Raw genomic sequence first — 20,779 nt, 5'->3', positions numbered from 1 at the left:
CCTCTAGATTAAATGTGTAGGAAGGAACTGCAGGTGCTGGTTTAAATCGAGGATAGACACAACATGCTGGAGTAACTCATCAGCGGGACAGGCAGTGTCTCTGGAGAGAAGGAATGGGTGACGTTTCAGGTCGAGACCCTTCTTCACACTGTCTGACATTTGACTGCCTGTCTAGGTGCATTTCCTCTTTTGAGATTTATTTTTATCAATGCAGTGCCCAGTGGCCTTCAATAATCTTTTTTTTCTGAAAGCTTTTTGGGTCCATCCTCATTGATTAGTTTAGTTTAGTTTAGTTCAGAGAAACAGCACTGGAACTTCGGGCCACTGAGTCCACACCGACCAGCGATCCCCGCACACTAACATTATCCTTCAGAATAAACTTACAAACCTGTGCGTCTTTGGAGTGTGGGAAGAAACCAGAGCTCCCGGAGAAAACCCATGCGGTCACGGGGAGAACGTACAAACTCAGTACAGACTCCACCCGTAGTCAGGATCGAACCTGGGTCCCTGGCGCTGTAAGGTAGCAACTCTACTGCTGCGCCACCGTGCCTTTCAAAGGTACAGTTTGGAAACAAGCCCTTCGGCCCACTGAGCCCATACCGATCATTGATCATCCTCTCAAACTAGTTTACTTTACTTCACTTTCGAGATACAGCACGGAATCAGGCCTTTCGGCCCACCGAGTCCGCGCCAGCCAGCGATCGCATGTTCACACTAGTTCTGGCATTGGACTTTGATTGGACACCTGGGCCTCCTGACTTTGTCAGTGGCTTTCGTGAACGAAGAGGACACCCAGCGATAGGGTTGCCAACTGTCCCGTATTAGCCGGGACATCCCGTATAGCTTGTCCTGTACGGGACCGCCCTTATCCCGTATCAGTAGGGTTGCCAACTTCCTCACTCCCCAAGTAAGAGACAAAGGGTGACGTCACCGCCCCGCGCCCCACGTGACCTCACCCGGCCAGCGGTCACGTGCTCCCGCTCCACCAATGGCGGCGCTGGGTGAGGTGACGTGGGGCACGGGCCGGTGACTTCACCCTTTGTCCCTTACTTGGGAGTGAGGAAGTTGGCAACCCTACCTGGCGGGGTGCTTGCTGCCTGTGACCGCGTGCGGTGGCGGGCCTGGTCCACCACTGCCAGCACAAGACAAGTCTTTTCAATGAAGTCCTTGTAACTTTGTCTTTGCCAGAAAGGTGCCTAGCTCTTCGTGTACTGCCGAGGTGAGGTTTGCTGTATGATTTTACTGGGACGTATGCAATACAAAACATTTCAGCTTACACCCCAGCGGCCTGAATATGTCTATCTTCGCTATGAATATTGACTTCTCTAACTTCAAATAACCCTTGCTTTCCCTCTCTCTCCATAGCTCCCCCCTTCCCTGTTCTCCGACCAGTCTGACTGTCCCCCCGATTAAATCTTATCTCTGCATGCTTCGTTGTCACCTTCTCCTAGCTGACGATGATCTACTCTACATTTTCCTTCAACCCCATCCCCTTTGATGTCTCGTTCTCACGCCTTCCACCTCCTTATCTCCGTGTCTCCCTCTGCCCTGACTCTCAGTCTGAAGAAGCAGGAAAATAACTGCAGATGCTGGTACAAATCGAAGGTATCACAAAATGCTGGAGTAACTCAGCAGGTCAGGCAGCATCTCCGGAGAGAAGGAATGGGCGACGATTCAGGTCGAGACCCTTCTTCAGTCTGAAGAAGATGTCTCGACCCGAAACATCGCCCGTTCCTTCTGTCCTGAGATGCTGTCTGGCCCGCTGAGTTACTCCAGCATTTTGTGATACCTCAGTCTGAAGAAGGGTCTCGACCCGAAACGTCACCGTTCCTTCCCTCTTGAGATGCTAACTGTCCTGCTGAGTTACTCCAGCATTTTGTTTCTACCTTTCACTGTCCCTAGGTACGTGTGACAATAAAGTTCCATTGAATCATTGAATAAAGGTAAGTTAATTATTACAGTTCAACATTCCACACCAGCAGCACCAGTTCCTCATTATCGAAGTCCCTTTTCCACACCCTTGTTCTCAACACACACGTATGATATCTTTAGGTGGACCTACCTCATCGATACTGGGATATGGTATGTAATCATCCTGGAACAAGAAACACATGCACATTTTAAGTTAAATAAAGACACTAAAGATAAGGTTTCATGAGAGCACAGAGCAGTATTTACATAGTGGAGGATATCTATTAACTCTATCTGGTATCTCAAATTTCACTGTACCTTAATTGGTACATGTGACAATAAATTGATCTTGAAATCTAATATGCTGGACTCAGCTACAAATATCTAGCCGGATATGCCAACCCAAGACTTCTATGTAAGTCCTGTGACAAACCCTGCCTCCAATAATCAATGTAGGTTTAGGTTTAGTATTGTCCCATGTACCGAGGTACAGTGAAAGGCTTGGTTTTGCATGCTATCCAAACAGATCAGATAAGGGTGGCACGGTGGCGCAGCGGCAGAGTTGCTGCCTTACAGCGCCAGAGATTCGGGTTCGATCCTGACTACGGGCGCTGTCTGTATGGAGTTTGTACGTTCTACCTGTGACCTGCGTGGGTTTTCTCCGGGAGCTCTGGTTTCCTCCCACACGCCAAAGACGTTTGTACGCTAATTGGCTTGGTATAAATATAAATTGTCCCTGGTGTGTGTGGGATAGTGTTAATGTGTGGGGATCGCTGGTTGGTGCAGACTCGGTTGGGCCGAAGGGCCTGTTTCCGCACTGTATCTCTAAACTAAATTAAACTAAACTAAACTATACCGTACATAATTACACTCTATTCAAACTCAAGTACAACAGGTGGAGCAAAGGGGAAGATACAGAGTGCAGAATATAGTTCTCAGCATTGTAGTGCACCAGTTCCACAGACAAAGTCCAATGTCCGCAATGGGGTAGAGGTGAATGGGACAGTACCCTAGCTCATGGAAGGACCGTTCAGAAGCCTGATAACAGAGGGGCAGAAGCTGTTCCTGAGTCTGGTGGTGCGCGATTTCAATGGTTCTTTTATTATTACAGAACAGTGACATTTTCTTTTGGGTGGAGATCAGTAAGATTATTGATGATGGACACAAAATGCTGGAGTCACTCAGCGGGTCAGGCAGCATCTCAGGAGAGAAGGAATGGGTGACGTTTCGGGTCGAGACCCTTCTTCAGACTGATGTTAGGGGAGGGGGTGGGACAAAGCTAAAATGTAGCACAGGAAGACTAGTGGGAGAACTGGGAAGGGGGAGGGGATAGAGAAGGAAAGCAAGGACTATGTGAAGTTAGAGAAGTCAATGTTCATACCGCTGGGGGTGTAAGCTGCCCAAGCGAAGTATGAGGTCCTACTCAGTAAGACTTTTGCTGCAGTCCCTGCATATCCGTGTGTCTATAGAAAAGTCTCTTAAATGCCACTATTGTATCTGCCTGAACCTCCACCCCAGGCAGTGCGTTCCAGGTACTCATCACCCTCTGTGTAAAAAATGTGTTCCGCATATCTCTTTTAAACTTTGCCTCCCTCATCTAAAACCTGTGCCTTCTAGCATTTGATTTTTCCACCCTTGCAGAAAGGTTCTGACTCTCTACCCTATCTCTGCCTCTCATAATTGTATCAGGTCCTCCAGCAACCACTGGCATCTCTGGGAAAACAATCCAAGTCTGTCCAGCCCTCTCCCTGCAGCTAACATCCCCGAATCCAGGCATCTTTTTTTAAACTTTACTTTTACAGATGCAACACGGAAACAGGCCCTCTGGCCCAGCGAGTCCGCGCCGGCCAGCGATCACCCCGTACACGAGCACTGTCCCACGCACTAGGGACAAGTTACAATTTACAGAAGCCAATTAACCAACAAACGTCTTAGGAGCGTGGGAGGAAACCGGAGCACCCGGAGAAAACCCACACAGGTCACGGGGAGAACGTACAAACTCCGTACAGACAGCACCCGCAGTCAGGATGGAACCCGGGTCTCTGGCGCTGTGAGGCAGCAACTCTACCGCTGCGCCACCGTGCCGCCCCTTTCTAAACGATATGTCTTTCAGCTACCAAAGAAGGAATTTTCAATACAATGGTAACTTTTCGAACGTTGAGCTGTGGTTGATAGTCCTGGTATGGAACAGTCAATAGGAGTTATTACACCCGTTTGACCAGGAAGCATGGTTCTAGTTTAGCAACATTCCCTCAGCATCGAGTTGAACTCAAGCCTGGAACTGGTCCCACCCATGATCTGTCAAAATCAGTGCGATGATAGAAATCTCAGAGCTCACGGCACCATCCTCATGTTTAATGGAAGGCTTGTGAAATACGATACGATACGATAGAACTTTATTCACCCCAGGATGGAAATTGGTCTGGCAACAGTCGTAAACACACAAAATACGTCAACTATGACACTAAAGTGACGAGTGGAAAGGATTGGGGGTGTGCAAAGATTGGGGGGTGGGGGGGAAGGGGGGGGTAGGGGGGAGAGGAGTCAGTCTACCCCACGACCAAAGGAGGAGGAGTTGTACAGTTTGATAGCCACAGGGAAGAAGGATCTCCTGTGGCGTCCTGTGCTGCATCTTGATGGGACCAGTCTGTTGCTGAAGGTGCTCCTCAGGTTGGCCAGTATGTCATGGAGGGGGTGAGCTGTATTGTCCAGGATGCTCATTTGCAACAAACCAACAAGTCCGACTCATTTGTAACAAACCTTTTGCCTGTTGCTCCTCAGCTTCTGTTCATCGTTCTTTAGCGTCTGCTGCAATAGAATGAACACATGTTTAAAATCAATGACACTAAAGAGTTTAGTTTAGTTTAGTTTAGAGATACAGCGCAGAAACAGGCCCTTCGGCCCACCGAGCCCGTGCCGACCAGCGATCCTCGCACACTAACACTATCCTACACGCACTAGGGACAATTTACAATTTTACCAAGCCAATTAACCTACAAACCCGCACGTCTTTGGAGTGTGGGAGGAAACCGGAGCACCCGGAGAAAACCCACGCAGTTCACGGGGAGAACGTACAAACTCCGTAGAGACTGCACCCGTGGTCAGGATCGAACCTGGGTCTCTGGCGTTGTAAGGCGCCACCGTGCCGCCCTCAGTTCGAAGAACACAGAACATAGAACAGTGTTGCACAAAAACAGGCCCTCAATGTCCGCTGCGAAAATGATGACAAGTCCAACCTTTATCTGCCTGCATATAATCCATATCCCACCATTCCCTGCATATCCATGCGCCCATCCAAAAGTCTCTTCAATGCCACTATTGTATCTGCGTCCACTACCACCCCCGGCAGTGCGTTCAAACATTGCCCCTCTCTCCCTAAAGCTGTTGGTAGTAGCAATAAAGGCGTAGACTATTTTCTAAATGTGTTGAGAATCCAGAAATCGTAGGTGCAAAGGGACTTGGGAGTGCTGGTGCAGGATTCCCAAAAAGTTAGCCTGCAAGTCGAATCGGTAGTAAAGAAAGCAAACTCAATGCGAGCATTTATTTCAAGAGGGCTTGTATACAAAAACAGGGATGTAATTAGGGTTGCCAACTTCCTCACTCCCAAATACGGGACAGGATGACGTCACTGTCCCGCGCCCCACGTGACCTCACCCAGCCAGCGGCCACGTGCTCCCGCTCCACCAATGGCGGCCGCCCGGGCCGGGAGCGGGTTGCTATGCAACCTCCATTAGGCGCCTCCGGACCTACACTGTCCGGGCCTACACTGTCCGGCCTTACACTGTCCGGGCCTACAATGTCCGGGCCTACAATGTCCGGGCCTACACTGTCCGGGCCTACACTGTCCGGGCCTACACTGTCCGGGCCTACACTGTCCGGCACTACACTGTCCGGGGCTACACTGTCTGGGCCTACACTGTTCGGGCCTACACTGTCCGGGCCCACACTATCCGGGCCTACACTGTCCGAAGCTAAAATATCGGAAAAATTTCGGGACCTAAACTGTCGGGAACTTACAGCGTTGGGACCCACAGTGCCCCCCGGGCCTAATACGGGACAAGGGCGGTCCGGTACGGGACAAAACTATTTAGCCCAAAATACTGGATGTCCTGGCTAATACGAGACAGTTGGCAACCCTAGATGTAATGCTGAGGCTCTACAAGGCGCTGGTCAGGCCGCATTTGGAATATTGTGAGCAATTTTGGGCCCCATATCTGAGGAAGGATGTGCTGGCTCTGGAGAGGGTCCAGAGGAGGTTTACAAGAATGATCCCAGGAATGAGTAGGTTAACATGTGATGAGCGTTTGTTGGCACTGGGCCTGTACTCGCTGGAGTTTAGAAGAATGAGAGGGGACCCTCATTGAAACACACAGAACAGTGAAAGACTTGGATAGAGTGGATGTGGAGAGGATGTTTCCACTAGTGGGAGAGTCTATGACTAGAGGTCATAGCCTCAGAATTAAAGGACATTCCTGTAGGAAGGAGATAAGGAGGAATTTCATTAGTCAGAGGGTGGTGAATCTGTGGAATTCTTTGCCACAGAAGGCTGTGGAGGCCAAGTCAGTGGGTATTTTTAAGGCAGAGATAGATAAATTCTTGATTAGTACGGGGTGTCAGAGGTTATGGGGAGAAGGCAGGAGAATGGGGTTAGGAGGGAGAGATAGATCAGCCATGATAGAATGGCGGAGTAGAATGATGGGCCGAATGGCCTAATTCTGCTCCTATTCCTTATGACCTTAGGCCCTCTAGTATTTGATATTTCCATCTTGAGAAAAAGCTTTAGACCGTCCATGCCTTTCATAATGTTATCTACATCTATCAGGTCTCCTGAGATGCTGCCTGTCCCGCTGAGTTACTCCAGCATTTTGTGTCTACCTTCGGTGTAAACCAGCGTCTGCAGTTCCTTCCTGCACTCGTTGTCTCGCGCGGCTCGGATGTGACATGCGGCTGCTTCTAAGCCCTGCCGTTAGCGTGTAAAGTGTTCTGGCTCAGGCATCTGGCACTGCACACCCTCTCCGGGGGATCAGCCACTGATTAAGCAAACAGAGGCTGGTGGGAGCCGCATCAACTGTGAGCTGACTCTTCCCCTCAGCCTTCACCAGGCTGCGTGCTCCTCGGAAACCTCCACCGGAGCTCAACCCCCACTGGAAACAATCTGCCTACACTGTAAATATCCCACACAGAGGCATAAAAACATCGATCAGCTCCACGGGGAAAGCAGACTGAATGTGTGGGAAAGAGCGGACTCAGGTCGTGGTGCCATTCACAGGTAGGGTTGAGTTAACGTGTGATGTTCCAAGAAGACTCTCTTTCATCAGGAAGGAAGTGCTGGCTCTGGAGAGGGTCCAGAGGAGGTTTCCGAGAACGATCGCCAGGAATGAGTGGGTTAACGTGTGATGAGCGTTTGTCGGCACTGGGCCTGTGCTAGCTGGAGTTTAGAAGGATGAGCGGGGACCTCATTGAAACTTACCCAATGGTCAAAGGCCTGGATAGAGTGGACGTGGAGAGGATGTCTCCACTAGTGGGAGTGTCTAGGACCAGAGGCCACAGCCTCAGAATTAAAGGATGTTCCTTTAGGAAGGAGGTGAGGAGAAATTTCTTCAGTCAGAAGGTAGTGAACCTTGGGAATTCTTTGCCACAGAAGGCTGTGGAGGCCAAGTCAGTGGGTATTTTGATGGCGGAGATTGAAAGATTCTTGATTAGTGCGGGTGTCGGGGGTTATTGGGAGAAGGCAGGAGAATGGGGTTGAGAGGGGGAGATTGATCATCCACGATTGAATGGTGGAGTAGACTCGATGGGCCGAATGGCCTAATTCCGCTCCTGTCACTTATGAACATGAACTTATGAAGACTAAATATGTAGGAAAGAGATGTTGCCAGCCTCTCGGAGAGAGGTTTGACAGACTTGTCCCGGCCCGAAACGTCACCCATCCTTTTTCTCCAGAGATGCTGCCTGACCCGCTGAGTTACTCCAGCACTCTGCGTCTATCTCCCGCGACCAACCTATTAGTGCAGCGGGTCAGGCATATCAGCCAGTTCCACTGTTCTCATCCCTGTATCCCTTCGTTCCCACATCTTCCCCGGCCAACAATGGGCCATTGTGGGCTCCACCCTTCCTTGGTCATTGGTTGCCGGCCCTGACCTGTTCCGGCCTTCAGTTTCCCCCCCCACCCCCCCTTTAGTTTCAGTCCGAAGAAGGGTTCCGAGCCGACACTTCAATAGACAATAGACAACAGGTGCAGGAGGAGGCCATTCGGCCCTTCGAGCCAGCACCGCCATTCAATGTGATCATGGCTGATCATTCTCAATCAGTACCCCGTTCCTGCCTTCTCCCCGTACCCCCTGACTCCGCTATCCTTAAGAGCTCTATCTAGCTCTCTCTTGAATGTATTCAGAGAATTGGCCTCCACTGCCCTCTGAGGCAGAGAATTCCACAGATTCACAACTCTCTGACTAAAAAAGTTTTTCCTCATCTCTGTTCTAAATGGCCTACCCCTTATTCTTAAACTGTGGCCCCTGGTTCTGGACTCCCCCAACATTGGGAACATGTTTCCTGCCTCTAACATGTCCAACCCCTTAATAATCTTATACGTTTCGATAAGATCCCCTCTCATCCTTCTAAATTCCAGTGTATACAAACCTAATCGCTCCAGTCTTTCAACATATGACAGTCCCGCCATTCCGGGAATTAACCTAGTAAACCTACGCTGCACGCCCTCAATAGCAAGGATATCCTTACTCAAATTTGGAGACCAAAACTGCACACAGTACTCCAGATGCGGTCTCACTAGGGCCCTGTACAACTGCAGAAGGACCTCTTTGCTCCTATACTCAACTCCTCTTGTTATGAAGGCCAACATTCCATTGGCTTTCTTCACTGCCTGCTGTACATGCATGCTTCCTTTCAGTGACTGATGCACTAAGACACCCAGATCACGTTGTACGTCCCCTTTTCCTAACTTGACACCATTCAAATAATAATCTGCCTTCCTATTCTTACCACCAAAGTGGATAACCTCACACTTGTCCACATTAAACTGCATCTGCCATGCATCCGCCCACTCACACAGCCTGTCCAAGTCACCCTGCAACCTCATAGCATCTTCCTCACAGTTCACACTGCCACCTAGCTTTGTATCATCGGCAAATTTGCTAATGGTACTTTTAATCCCATCATCCAAGTCGTTGATGTATATTGTAAATAGCTGCGGTCCCAACACCGAGCCTTGCGGTACCCCACTAGTCACTGCCTGCCATTCTGAAAGGGACCCATTTATCCCCACTTCACCCATTCCTTTATCTCCGGCGCTGTTGCCTGACCCGCAGAGTTACTCCAGCCGCTTTGTGTCGATCTCCGGTAGGTCAAGTCAAGTCAATTTTATTTGTACAGCACATTTGTACAGCGCCATGGCGCGGTCCAGTCCAGTCGCCGTCGTGGTAGCTCTGCGGGAACTGTGCGTTTTAAACTGGTATGTTTATTTAAAAATTATCCCTAAGTGCTCTAGCGTGTGCTAGCACTTAGCAGTAACCAATGTACGTCCGGGAAACGCTCGTAAAATTAAACTCGAGCGCTACCGGAGCACTATTAAACAATATACTCTACACTATAGTAACTCATTAACTTTATTTATATGCTGTAACTGTAATTCTTTTTTGTGCACAATCCGCAAGCATTGCCACTTTCATTTCACTGCACATCGTGTATGTGTATGTGACAAATAAATTTGACTTGACTTGACTTGACTTGACTTAAAAACAACCCACGTTGACCAAAGTGCTGTACATCAGTTCAGGTACTAAGAAACGAACATACAATGGCACACAAACATAACAGCACATACATAAACAGTTCACAGCGCCCCCTCAGAGGGCCTCAAACGCTAGGGAGTAGAAATAGGTTTTGAGCCTGGACTTAAAGGAGTGGATGGAGGGGGCAGTTCTGATGGGGAGAGGGATGCTGTTCCACAGTCTAGGAGCTGCAACCGCAAAAGCGCGGTCACCCCTGAGCTTAAGCCTAGACCGCGGGATAGTCAGTAGCCTCAAGTCGGTGGACATGAGGGACCTGAGGGACCTGGAGATAGAGTGGAGGGTTAGAAGATTTTTGATATGGGGGGGAGGAGGGGGGGGAAGCCCGTTTAGGGCTTTGTATGTGAATAGGAGGAGCTTGAAGTTGATTCTGTACTGTACTGGGAGCCGGTGGAGAGAGGCCAGAATCGGGGTGATGTGGTCCCTTTTACGGGTACCCGTCAGGAGTCTCGCTGCTGCGGCGTTTTGGACCAATTGCAGGCGGGGCAGGGATGAGGCTGATCCCAGTGTATAGGGAGTTGCAGTAGTCTAGGCGGGAGGTCATGCAAGCTCTGCTGGAGTCACTTGGCCACATCTATCTCCTGGCACCCGCGCCAGCCCTGGTAGAAATGGCCCCCCAGTTGAGAGAAAACAGCCTACCTTCTCCAGCATGTCGAAGAACTCAGCGGACTGTTGAGAAAGAAAAGAAATGCAATCAGTGAACAAAATATTCGGCACAACAGACAAGCCGACGCTACTTGTGCAGGTACAGGCATGGTTGCCAACTGTCCTGTATTAGCCGGGACAAGAGCCAGCACCGCCATTCAATGTGATCATGGCTGATCATTCTCAATCAGTACCCCGTTCCTGCCTTCTCCCCATACCCCCTGACTCCGCTATCCTTAAGAGCTCTATCCAGCTCTCTGTTGAATGCATTCAGAGAATTGGCCTCCACTGCCTTCTGAGGCAGAGAATTCCACAGATTCACAACTCTCTGACTGAAAAGGTTCTTCCTCATCTCAGTTCCAAATGGCCTACCCCTTATTCTTAAACTGTGGCCCCTTGTTCTGGACTCCCCCAACATTGGGAACATGTTTCCTGCCTCTGAATTAGTTTGTCCCGCACGGGACCGCCCTTGTCCCCGTATTAGTAGGGTTGCCAACTTCCTCACTCCCCACAATAAGGGACAAAGGGTGACGTCACCGCCCTCCACGCCCCCACGTGACCTCACCTGGCCAGCGGCCCCGTGCTCCCGCTGCACCAATGGCGGCCACCATTGGTGGAGCGGGAGCACGTGGCCGCTGGCTGGGTGAGGTCACGTGGGGCGCGTTGGCGGTGACGTCACCTCGTCCCATATTTGGGAGCAAGGAAGTTGGCAACCCTAAGGTACATGGATCGGGAGGAAGTCAAGGGATATGGGCCAGATGCAGGCAGGTGGGACTACTGTAGATGGGACATCTCGGTCGGTATGGGCAAGTTGGGCCAAAGGGCCTGTTTCGTACCGTATGTCTCTACGACTTTATTTCAGATAAAATTTAGTTTCGTCTAGTCTAGTCTAGAGACACAGCACGGAAACAGGCCCTTCGGCCCATCGAGTCCGCGCCGACCAGCGATCCCCGTACACTAACACTATCCTACGCGCACGAGGAACAATTTACAATTATACCAAAGCCAATTAACCTGCAAACCTGTTGGGATTTTGGAATGTGGGCGGAAACCGGAGCACCCGGAGAAAACCCACGCGGTCACGGGGAAAACGAACAGACTCCGTACAGACAAGCACCCGCGGTCAGGATGGGACCCGAGTCTGTGGCGCTGTGAGGCAGCGACTCTACCGCTGCGCCAACCTGCCACCGAGTGCAGGAACCAAATATCCCATCCCGTAGAAGTGTGTAAGACCATGAGGGCGATATATAGCTTTGGTCACCTTGCTGCAGGAAGGACGCCGTGAAGCTGGGAAGAGTGCAGTGAAGATTTACAAGGGTGCTTTGCTCCCTGATACAGTGGATACGTGGGTTTTTTAAAGTTTTTTTTTTAGTTTAGAGATGCAGCGAGGAAACGGGCCCTTCGGCTGGAGTCTGCGCCGACCAGCGATCCCCACGCACTAACACGACCCTACACACACACTTGGAACAATTTAACATTTATACCAAGCCAGTTAACCTACAAACCTGCACATCTTTGGAGTGTGGGAGGAAACCGAAGATCACGGAGAAAACCCACGGGGAGAACGTACAAACTCCGTACAGACAGCACCCGTAGTCGGGATCGAACCCGGGTCTCCGGCGCTGTGAGGCAGCAACTCTGCAGCTGCGCCCAAAGTACTTTAGAGATTTCAAAGGGGGGGCTTGTGAAGTGTGCTAGAAAAATGTACCTCATTTGGTCTGGATCTTCCTCTGACGTTGGCAAAGATGTAGTTTGATGGGAGGAAGGTTAATGATCGCAACTTCTGAATAATTAAGCATGTGGGTGCGTTTGCAATGTAAATAGAAACATCCTAGCAGCAGCTGGCTTTTGAAACTCCTCACAGTCGACTCCACGTTTAGTCAGATCACAACGCATTTGTACCTTTGATCCATATCCCTTGATAATTTATACCAACAAAGATCAATTGATAACTTTAACAACTCCGTAAGGTCATAAGGAATAGGAGTTGAATTCCGGCCATTCGGCCCATTAAGTCTACTCCGCCATTCAATCGTGGCTGATCTGTCTCTCTTCCTCCTAACCCCATTCTCCTGCCTTCTCCACAATAACCCCTGACACCCGTACTAATCAAGAATCTATCAATCTCCGCCTTAAATCATACTATCGATGAGGACAATCATGGACAAGTACAAACGTGCAAGGGTGGCAGTGTAAAAGTAGACTTCGCCGAGACTGGACACGAAGGGGTTGCGACATGTTGCGGCAACAACAAAGTTCTTAAGAGTAGAAAAAAAAAACTGCAGTTGCTGGTTTAAATCGAAGGAAGACACGAAGTGCTGGAGTAACTCAGCGGGTCAGGCAGCATCTCAGGAGAGAAGGAATGGGTGGCGTTTCGGGCCGAGACCCGATGGAGGTAGTTGAGGCAGTTGCTATCTCAGCACTTAAAGGACGTTTGGACTGGTATATGGATTGGCAAGGTTTAGGTTAGTTCAGTTCAGAGATGCAGCACAGAAACAGGCCCTTCGGCCCACCGAGTCCGTGACAACCAACAACCTCCTTCACATTAGGGACAATTTACCATTTTTACCAAAGGCAATTAATCTACAACCTGCGTGGGAGGAAACCGGAGCACCCGGAGAAAACCCACGCAGGTCATGGGGAGAACGTACAAACTCCATACAGACAGCACCCGCAGTCAAGACCAGGATCAAGCCCGGGTCTCTGGCGACTTGAGGCAGCAACTCTGTGCCACTGTGCCGCCCACAATTTAAAGGTTTATGGCCTAAATGCGGGCAGGTGGGACTAGTGTAGATGGGGCATCATGGTTGGCGTGGGCAAGTTGGGCCGAAGGGCCTGTTTTTATGCTGTATGAGCTCAAGTGTCCACGGAGGAGCAAATTGTGTTGGACATGCACTATACCAGGGCTGCCGTGTTAGCTGCTGTGGACAGAGTTGCTGCCTCACAGCACCAGAGACCCGGGTTCCATCCTGACCACGGGTGCTGTCTGTACGGAGTTTACTACATTTTTCTTAGTGATGTATCTTCCTGCTAGTTTGGAGTGCCAGCGCAGAAACAGGCCATTCGACCCACCGAGTCCGCGTCGACCAGCGATCCCCGCACATTAACACTATCCTGCACCCACTGGGGACAATTTACATTTATACCAAGCCAATTTAACCTACAAACCTGTAGGTCTCGAGAGTGTGGGAGGAAACCGAAGATCTCGGAGAAACCTCTCGCCGGTCACGGGGAGAACGTGCAAGCTCCGCACAGACAGCAGATCGCACCCAAGTCTCCGGCATTGATCTGTAAGGCAGCAGCTCCACCACTGCGCCACCGTGCCGCACAAATGCAAGGGCATTAGAGGCAAGCAGGGGATGCGTGTCCTCTCTCATGGGGCTCGATGCAGGAGGGGTTGGCAGATGCAGTGTGACATTTGGACCGCTTGTAACCAGCTGAGCTGTTTCCCTTTGACGCTTCTCATCAAAGCAGGGCAGCTCCCCGTGTGATGGAGCCTGCCCAGTGGGAGGGCAGTCAGGGCCAGGCACAAGGTGGTACGGTGACACAGCGCTAGAGTTGTGGCCTCACCACCCCAGAGACCCGGCTCCCATCACGACTCTGTACGGATTCGGTGCGTTCTCCCCGTCACCCACGTGGGTTTTCTCCGGGTGCTCCGGTTTCCTGCCACGCTCCAAAGACGTGCAGGTTTGTAGGTTGGCTTCAGTAAAAGTATAAATTGCCCCTCGTGTGTGGGATTGTGCTAGTGTGCGGGGATCGCTGGTCAGTGCGGACTCGGTGGGCCGAAGGGCCTGTTCCCACGCTGTGTCTCTAAACTAAACTTTTCTATCAACCGATCCCTCCCACATCCCAGCCATGTAGGTCTGTAGGTTAATAGCAGGTTAATCACACACACACACTCCATATTCACCATGGGGTTTGGTGAGTGCCTGGAACGTGCTGCAGGTGATGGTGGTGAAGGCAGATATGATAGTGGCGTGGAAGAGACTTTTGGATAGGCAGATGTATATGCAGGTAATGGAGGGATATGGGTTATAGGCAGGCAGATAAGAGTAAGTCTAGGCATCATGCTCAGCACAGGCATTGTGGGCCGAAGGGCCTGCTCCTGTATTGTACTTCAGTTTCTTTTTTGTTTCAGAGATACAGTGCGGGAACAGGCCCTTCGGCCCACTGAGTCCGTACCGACCAACGATCCCCGCACACTAACACCACCCTGCACACACTAGGGACAATTTTACATTGGACACCAAGCCAATGAACCAGCAAACCTGCACGTCTTTGGAGTGTGGGAGGAAACCGAAGGTCTCGTGGGAAAACCCACGCGGGTCACGGGGAGAACGTACAAACTCCGTACAGACAGTGCCCGTAGTCAGGATGGAACCCGGGTGTCTGGCGCTGTGAGGCAGCAACTCTACCGCTGCGCCACCGTGCCGTGCACTGTGTTCTATGACAGACCAGTCCAGAGATGGGGACAAGAGTCACCACAGATGCAAGCTCCGTGTTTCTCAACACACGAGACCAAGTGGACCCATTGGGCCCAAACCTCTCCTGCATTGGTGCAGCACCCTCTCCTCCCCCCTCCCCTCCCCTCACCCTCCCTCCACCCCCTCCCCCTCCCCTCCCCCTCCCCCTCCCTCCACCCCCTCCCCTCCCCCTCCCTCCCCTTCTCCCTTCCCCCCACTCCATCCCCCTCAACCCCCCTTATCCTCCCTCCCCCCCTTCCCTCCGTCCCCCTCCCTCTCTAGGAGATAGATTTAAACTTTAAAATGCGAATAACTTAAAAAATATAAGACCAATTTCAATGAAACTTCTTCCATTAGCACCAAAGGGACGACGGTGAGTAAGGTGGGCCTAAAATTGTCGCGCTATCGTGTACAGTTTTGGCTGTAGTTCAGGAGCAAACAAACGAGAGTTTTAGTATATAGATGTCAGGCCTCAAATAACTTCCAGCTCTGACTTGCTTCTCTGCTGAGACCACATTCCTCGCCCTGGGCAGAATTAATACCACCTTCAGTCTGAAGAAGGGTCCCGAAACGTCACCCATTCCTTCCCTCCAGAGATGCTGGATGTTGCCAGGACTCGAGGGCCTGAGCTTACGGGAGAGGTTGGGCAGGCTGGGACTCTATTCCTTGGATTGTGGAAGGTCGAGCGAGGTTTGATCTTGGGGAGGTGCATAATGCCATGAGGGGAATAGGAAGGGTGAATGCACAGAGTCTTTTACCCAGGCCAGGGCAATCAAAAACCGGAGGGCATCGGTTATCAGGTGAGAGGAGCAAGATTGTCACACAGAGGGTGGTGGGCTTATGGTACATGCTGCCGGAGGAGGCATTTGAGGAAGGTGCCATGAAGGGGAGGGGGGGTGTACGTTGGAGGAAGGCAGGTGATCTGAGATGGATAAGGGAGCAGAGATATAAAGGCAAGAGGGGGGAGGCAATGGGGCATGTAAATAAACTAACGATGGAAAGAGGAACTCTACGTGTCGCCAGCAGAATAACTTGTTTTCCCTTTGGACTTTAGACTTTAGAGATAGAGCGCTGAAACAGGCCCTTCGGCCCACCGAGTCCGCGCCGACCAGCGATCCCCACACACTAGCACCATCCTTTCTTTAGTCACAGCGTGGTGGAATCTGTGGAATTCATTGCCACAGAAGACTGTGGAGGCCAAGTCAATGGATATATTTAAGGCAGAGATAGATAGATTCCTGATTAGTACGGGTGTCGGGGGTTATGGGGAGAAGGCAGGAGAATGGGGTTAGGAGGGAGAGATGGATTAGCTTAGATTGAATGGCGGAGTAGACTTGATGGGCTGAATGGCCTTATTATGCTCCTATCAGTTATGACGTTGTGACTGTCCCACACACTGGGGGCAATCTACAATTTTACCGAAGCATACTAACCTACAAACCCGACCCTTTTTGGAGTGTGGGACACTGTCTCACCAAAGTCAACTTAGTTAAAAACGTTCCTCTCTTCTCAAAGATCTTTCTCAGGCAAACAACGTGCATTTGTATAGCGCCTTATAAAACACCCCAGGTTCACCCCACATGACCACTACTAAACAAAACTGAGCTTCACGAGGGGAACTTATGACAGGTGACCAAAGCTTGGTAGTAGAGGTGGACGAGCAAGGATCAGGGAGGGAATTAGCGAGGATAGTTTACAGACGCAGCATGGAAACTGGCCCTTCGGCCCACCGAGTCCATTCTGACCATCGATCACCCCGTTCACAACAGCACAGTGGTGCGGCTGGTAGAGCTGCTGCCTCACAGCGTCAGAGAGCCGGGTTCAATCCTGATCTCGGGTCCTGTCTGTGTGTTCTCCCTGTGACTGCGTGAGTTTTCTCCGGGCGCTCTGGTTTCCCCCCGCATCCCAAAGAATTGCAAGTTTGTTGGATAATCGGCCCCCTGTAAATTGCCCCTGGTGTGTCGGGAGTGGATGAGAAAGTGGGATAACATAGAAGTAGTGTGCACGGGTGATTGCAGGTCGGTACAGACTCGGTGGGCCGAAGGGCCTGTTTCCACACTGTACCTCTCAGCTAAACTAAACCAGAAAAAAGTACCCTGCACATCTCTGTCAAAATGTAATAAAAGGAACTGCAGATGCTGGTTTACACCAAAATGTTTATAAACAAGAATGGATTCATGTTCCACAGAGATGCTGTTTGGCCTGCTGTGTTACTCGAGCATTTTGTGTCGAAGGGAGACACAAAATGCTGGAGTAACTCAGCAGGTCAGGCAGCATCTCGGGAGAGAAGGAATGGGTGACATTTCGGGTCGAGACCCTTCTTCAGACTGATGTCAGGGGAGGGGGCGGGAAAAAGATAGGATGTAGTTGGAGACAGGAAGACTGGTGGGAGAACTGGGAAGGGGGAGGGGAAGAGAGGGACAGAGGAACTATCTGAAGTTGGAGAAGTCAATGTTCATACCGCTGGAAGCTGCAAGCTGCCCAAGCGAAATACAAGGTGCTGTTCCTCCAATTTGCGGTGGGCCTCACTATGACAATGGAGGAGGCCTAGGACAGAAGGGTCAGACTGGTAGTGGGAGGGGGAGTTGAAGTGCTGAGCCACCGGGAGAACAGGTTATCAGCATTTTGCGTCTATCTTTGTCACATCTCCTCAAACAATGGTTGAGTTGCTGCCTTACAGATTGTTATCACGTTAATATTTGTGGTAACTTGTTGAGGACAATTCTTTTGCAGGTTATTCTGCTTTTGCAGCAGGTACTTTCCCAGCTGTTTAGGAAAAGAACTGCAGACGCTGGTTTAAATCGAAAGTAGACGCAAAATGCTGGAGTAACTCAGCGGGTCAGGCAGCATCTCGGGAGAGAAGGAATGGGTGACGTTTCGGGTCGAGACCCTTCTTCAGACTGAGGTCAGGGGAGGGGGTGGGATACGAAAGGTGTCTCCTTTAGTTGAGTTTATTTTAGTTTCGTTTGTTATTGTCACGTGTACAGTGAAAAGCTTTGTTTTGCATGCCGTCCAAAGAGATCAGATAATACCACACATAAATACAATCAAGTCTATCTCAAGTATAACAGGTAGAAGAGCAAAGAGGAAGATACAGAGAGTTCAGTTTGGTTTAGTTCATTTTATTATTGTCAGGAGTACCGAGGAACAGTGAAAAGCTTTTTATTGCGTGCTACCCAGTCAAAGAATAGACTATAAGCGATTACAATCACGCTGCCCATCGTGTGTAGATAAGGTATAAAGGGCGCAGCATTTAATGCAAGGTAAAGTCCAATGAAGTCCAATTAAAGATAGTTTAAAGGTCTCAATGAGGACAATAGGAAGTCAATACCACACTCTGGCTGGTGAGAGGACCGTTCAGTTGCCTTACCCTTCGACCCAACTTGCCCACGCCGGCCAACATGCCCCATCTACACTAGTCCCACCTGCCAGAGTTTGGCCCATATCCCTCCAAACCTGTCCTATCCATGCACCTGTCTAAATGTTTCTTCAATGTTGTGATAGTGCCTGCCTGCAGCTCGTTCCATACACCCACCACCCTCCGTGAAAAAGAGTTGCCCCCCAGCTTCCAAATGGATATTTGTAAGGCGGAGATTGACAGATTCTTGATTAGTGCGGGTGTGGAGGGGGTTTATGGGGAGAAGACAGGAGAATGGGGTGGAGAGGGAAAGATAAATCAGCCATGGCTGGATAGTAGAGTAGACGATGGGCCGAATGGGCCCAATTCTGCGCTTAGCTACTGCTCCTTAGTGAGGATAGGGGACAAATCATCCTTTTACTCCCCCTCCCACTCCCAGTCTGACCTTTCTGTCATGGGCCTCCTCCAGTGCCATAGTGAGGCCCACCGCAAATTGGAGGAACAGCACCTCATATTTCGCCTGGACAGCTTGCAGCCCAGCGGTATGAACATTGACTTCTCCAACTTTAGATAGTTCCTTTGTCCCTCTCTTCCCCTCCCCCTTCCCAGTCCTCCCTCTATCTTCCTGTCTCCATCTATATCCTTCCTCAGTCCCGCCCCCCGACATCAGTCTTTAGAAGGGTCTCGACCCGAAACGTCACCCATTCCTTCTCTCCTGAGATGCTGCCTGACCCGCTGAGTTACTCCAGCATTTTGTGAATAAATACCTTGTGATTTGTACCAGCATCTGCAGTTATCTTCTTACACTTTATGATAATCCTCCACACTTGTGCTCTGCAAGGCTGTGTTCTCAGCCCCCTTCATTGCTCCTTGTACACCCATGACTGTGCAGACATGTACAAACCTAATTCAATGATCAAGTTCACAGACGACGCCACCATTGTGGGCCGGATATTAAATAATGATGAGACGGAGTACAGGAATGAGATTGAGAACCTCGTGTCCTGGTGTGGAGACAACGACCTTAATCTCAGCGTCAACAAGACAAAGGAGATAGTGATGGGCTTCAGGAGTCAATATCACCAACAACTTCCCCTGGACCACCCATACTGAAGCAACGACCAAGAAAGCACAGCAACACCTCTACTACTTCAGAAGGCTGAGGGAGTTCGGCACGTCCCCTACAACTCTCACCAACTTCTACAGATGCGCCGCGGAAAGCGTTTTATCGCGATGCATCGCAGCACGGTTTGGGAACAGCTCCGTCCAAGACCGCAAGAAATTGCAGCGAATTGTGGACACAGCCCAGACCATCACACAAACCAACCTCCCTTCCATTGACTCCATCTACACCTCACGCTGCCTCGGCAAGGCCAGCAGCATGATCAAGGACCAGTCTCACCCCGGCCACTCCCTCTTCTCCCCTCTCCCATCGGGCAAGAGGTACAGAAGTGTGAAAACGCACACCTCCAGATTCAGGGAGAGTTTCTTCCCGGCTGTTATCAGGCAACTGAACCATCCCACCATAACCAGAGAACGGTTCTCAGCTACGATCTACCTCATTGGAGACCCTCGGGCTATCTTTGATCAGACGTTACTGGACTTTATCTTGCACTAAACGTTACTCCCTTTACAATGCATCTGCACACTGTGAATGGCTCGATTGCAATCATGTGTTGTCTTTCGAAGATAGACACAAGAAGCTGGAGTACCTCAGCGGGACAGGCAGCATCTCTGGAGAGACCCTTCTTCAGACCCGAAACGTCGCCCATCCCTTCTCTCCAGAGACGCTGCCCGTCCCGCTGAGTTACTCCAGCTTTTTGCGCCTATCTTTGGTTTAAGCCGGCACCTGCAGTTCCTTCCTACACAGGCATTGTCTTTCCGCTGGCTGCCTGGCACACAACACAAGCTTTACACTGTGACAATAAACTGGACGCAAACTCAGAACTGATGAAGTTGTGGGTGGCGGCCAAGTGGCCCTAATACTGCTCCTGCAACGTGAGAACTCATGAACTTATACCTCAGACGGTCTCACTGTCATTAGCCGCCCACACCCCTCCCTCATACTCACCGCACTCCTTAACATCGTGACCACCCCAGGCAGAGTCTCGGCCGCAGAGGAACCTTATCTCCCCGCTTTGGGGAGTGAGCGGTGGGATTGAGGGGAGTGGAGGCTGGGGGTCAGGCAACCGCGGCCGTGACTGACTCTGCCAGCCCTGCTCCCTCTCTGCAGTGAGGTCGCGGAGCAGGGCAGAGCGCAGGAACCTATGGAACAGGTTGGGCAGGAAGGTGCAGCCTCTGCATGCACATCTGCATTGTTATTGTGTGTGTGTGTGTGTGTGTGTGTGTGTGTGTGTTGGGCACAGCTCAGACGCTGCTGTCTTGGCTGTCACCCCGGAACATTCCCTCTCTCTCTTCCTCCCCCTCCCTCCCACACTCTCCCTCCCTCCCACTCTCTATCTCTACCCCTCTCTTACTCTCCCACCCACTATCTCTACCAACCTCTCTCCCCCTGTCTCTCTCTCCCTCCCTCCCACTCTCTCCTCTCTCCCTCCCACTCTCTCCTCTCTCCCTCCCACTCTCCTCCTCTCTCCCTC

The 20,779-nt window shown here is 50.8% G+C and overlaps 1 protein-coding gene across 9 annotated transcripts in view; it reads right to left on the bottom strand.

The window, feature by feature from the left end:
* LOC144606161 (rap1 GTPase-activating protein 2-like) overlaps positions 1-20,779 on the bottom strand; it is a 403,406-nt gene that overhangs the window by 56,307 nt on the left and 326,320 nt on the right. For 8 of the 9 annotated variants that reach the window (XM_078421969.1, XM_078421972.1, XM_078421965.1 and 5 more), the window contains 3 exons: positions 10,356-10,385; positions 4,672-4,719; positions 2,063-2,095 (listed from right to left, as the gene is read on the bottom strand). In XM_078421969.1, the coding sequence (XP_078278095.1) occupies positions 2,063-2,095; positions 4,672-4,719; positions 10,356-10,385 (111 nt within the window). The remainder of the gene's footprint in view (positions 1-2,062; positions 2,096-4,671; positions 4,720-10,355; positions 10,386-20,779) is intronic. The other variant, XM_078421968.1, reaches the window with a different exon arrangement.

Source organism: Rhinoraja longicauda, chromosome 26 (genome assembly GCF_053455715.1).
Source record: "Rhinoraja longicauda isolate Sanriku21f chromosome 26, sRhiLon1.1, whole genome shotgun sequence".
NCBI lineage: Eukaryota > Metazoa > Chordata > Chondrichthyes > Rajiformes > Arhynchobatidae > Rhinoraja > Rhinoraja longicauda.
Note: the sequence above shows the minus strand (reverse complement) of the source record. Positions and strands in the feature narration are given on the sequence as shown.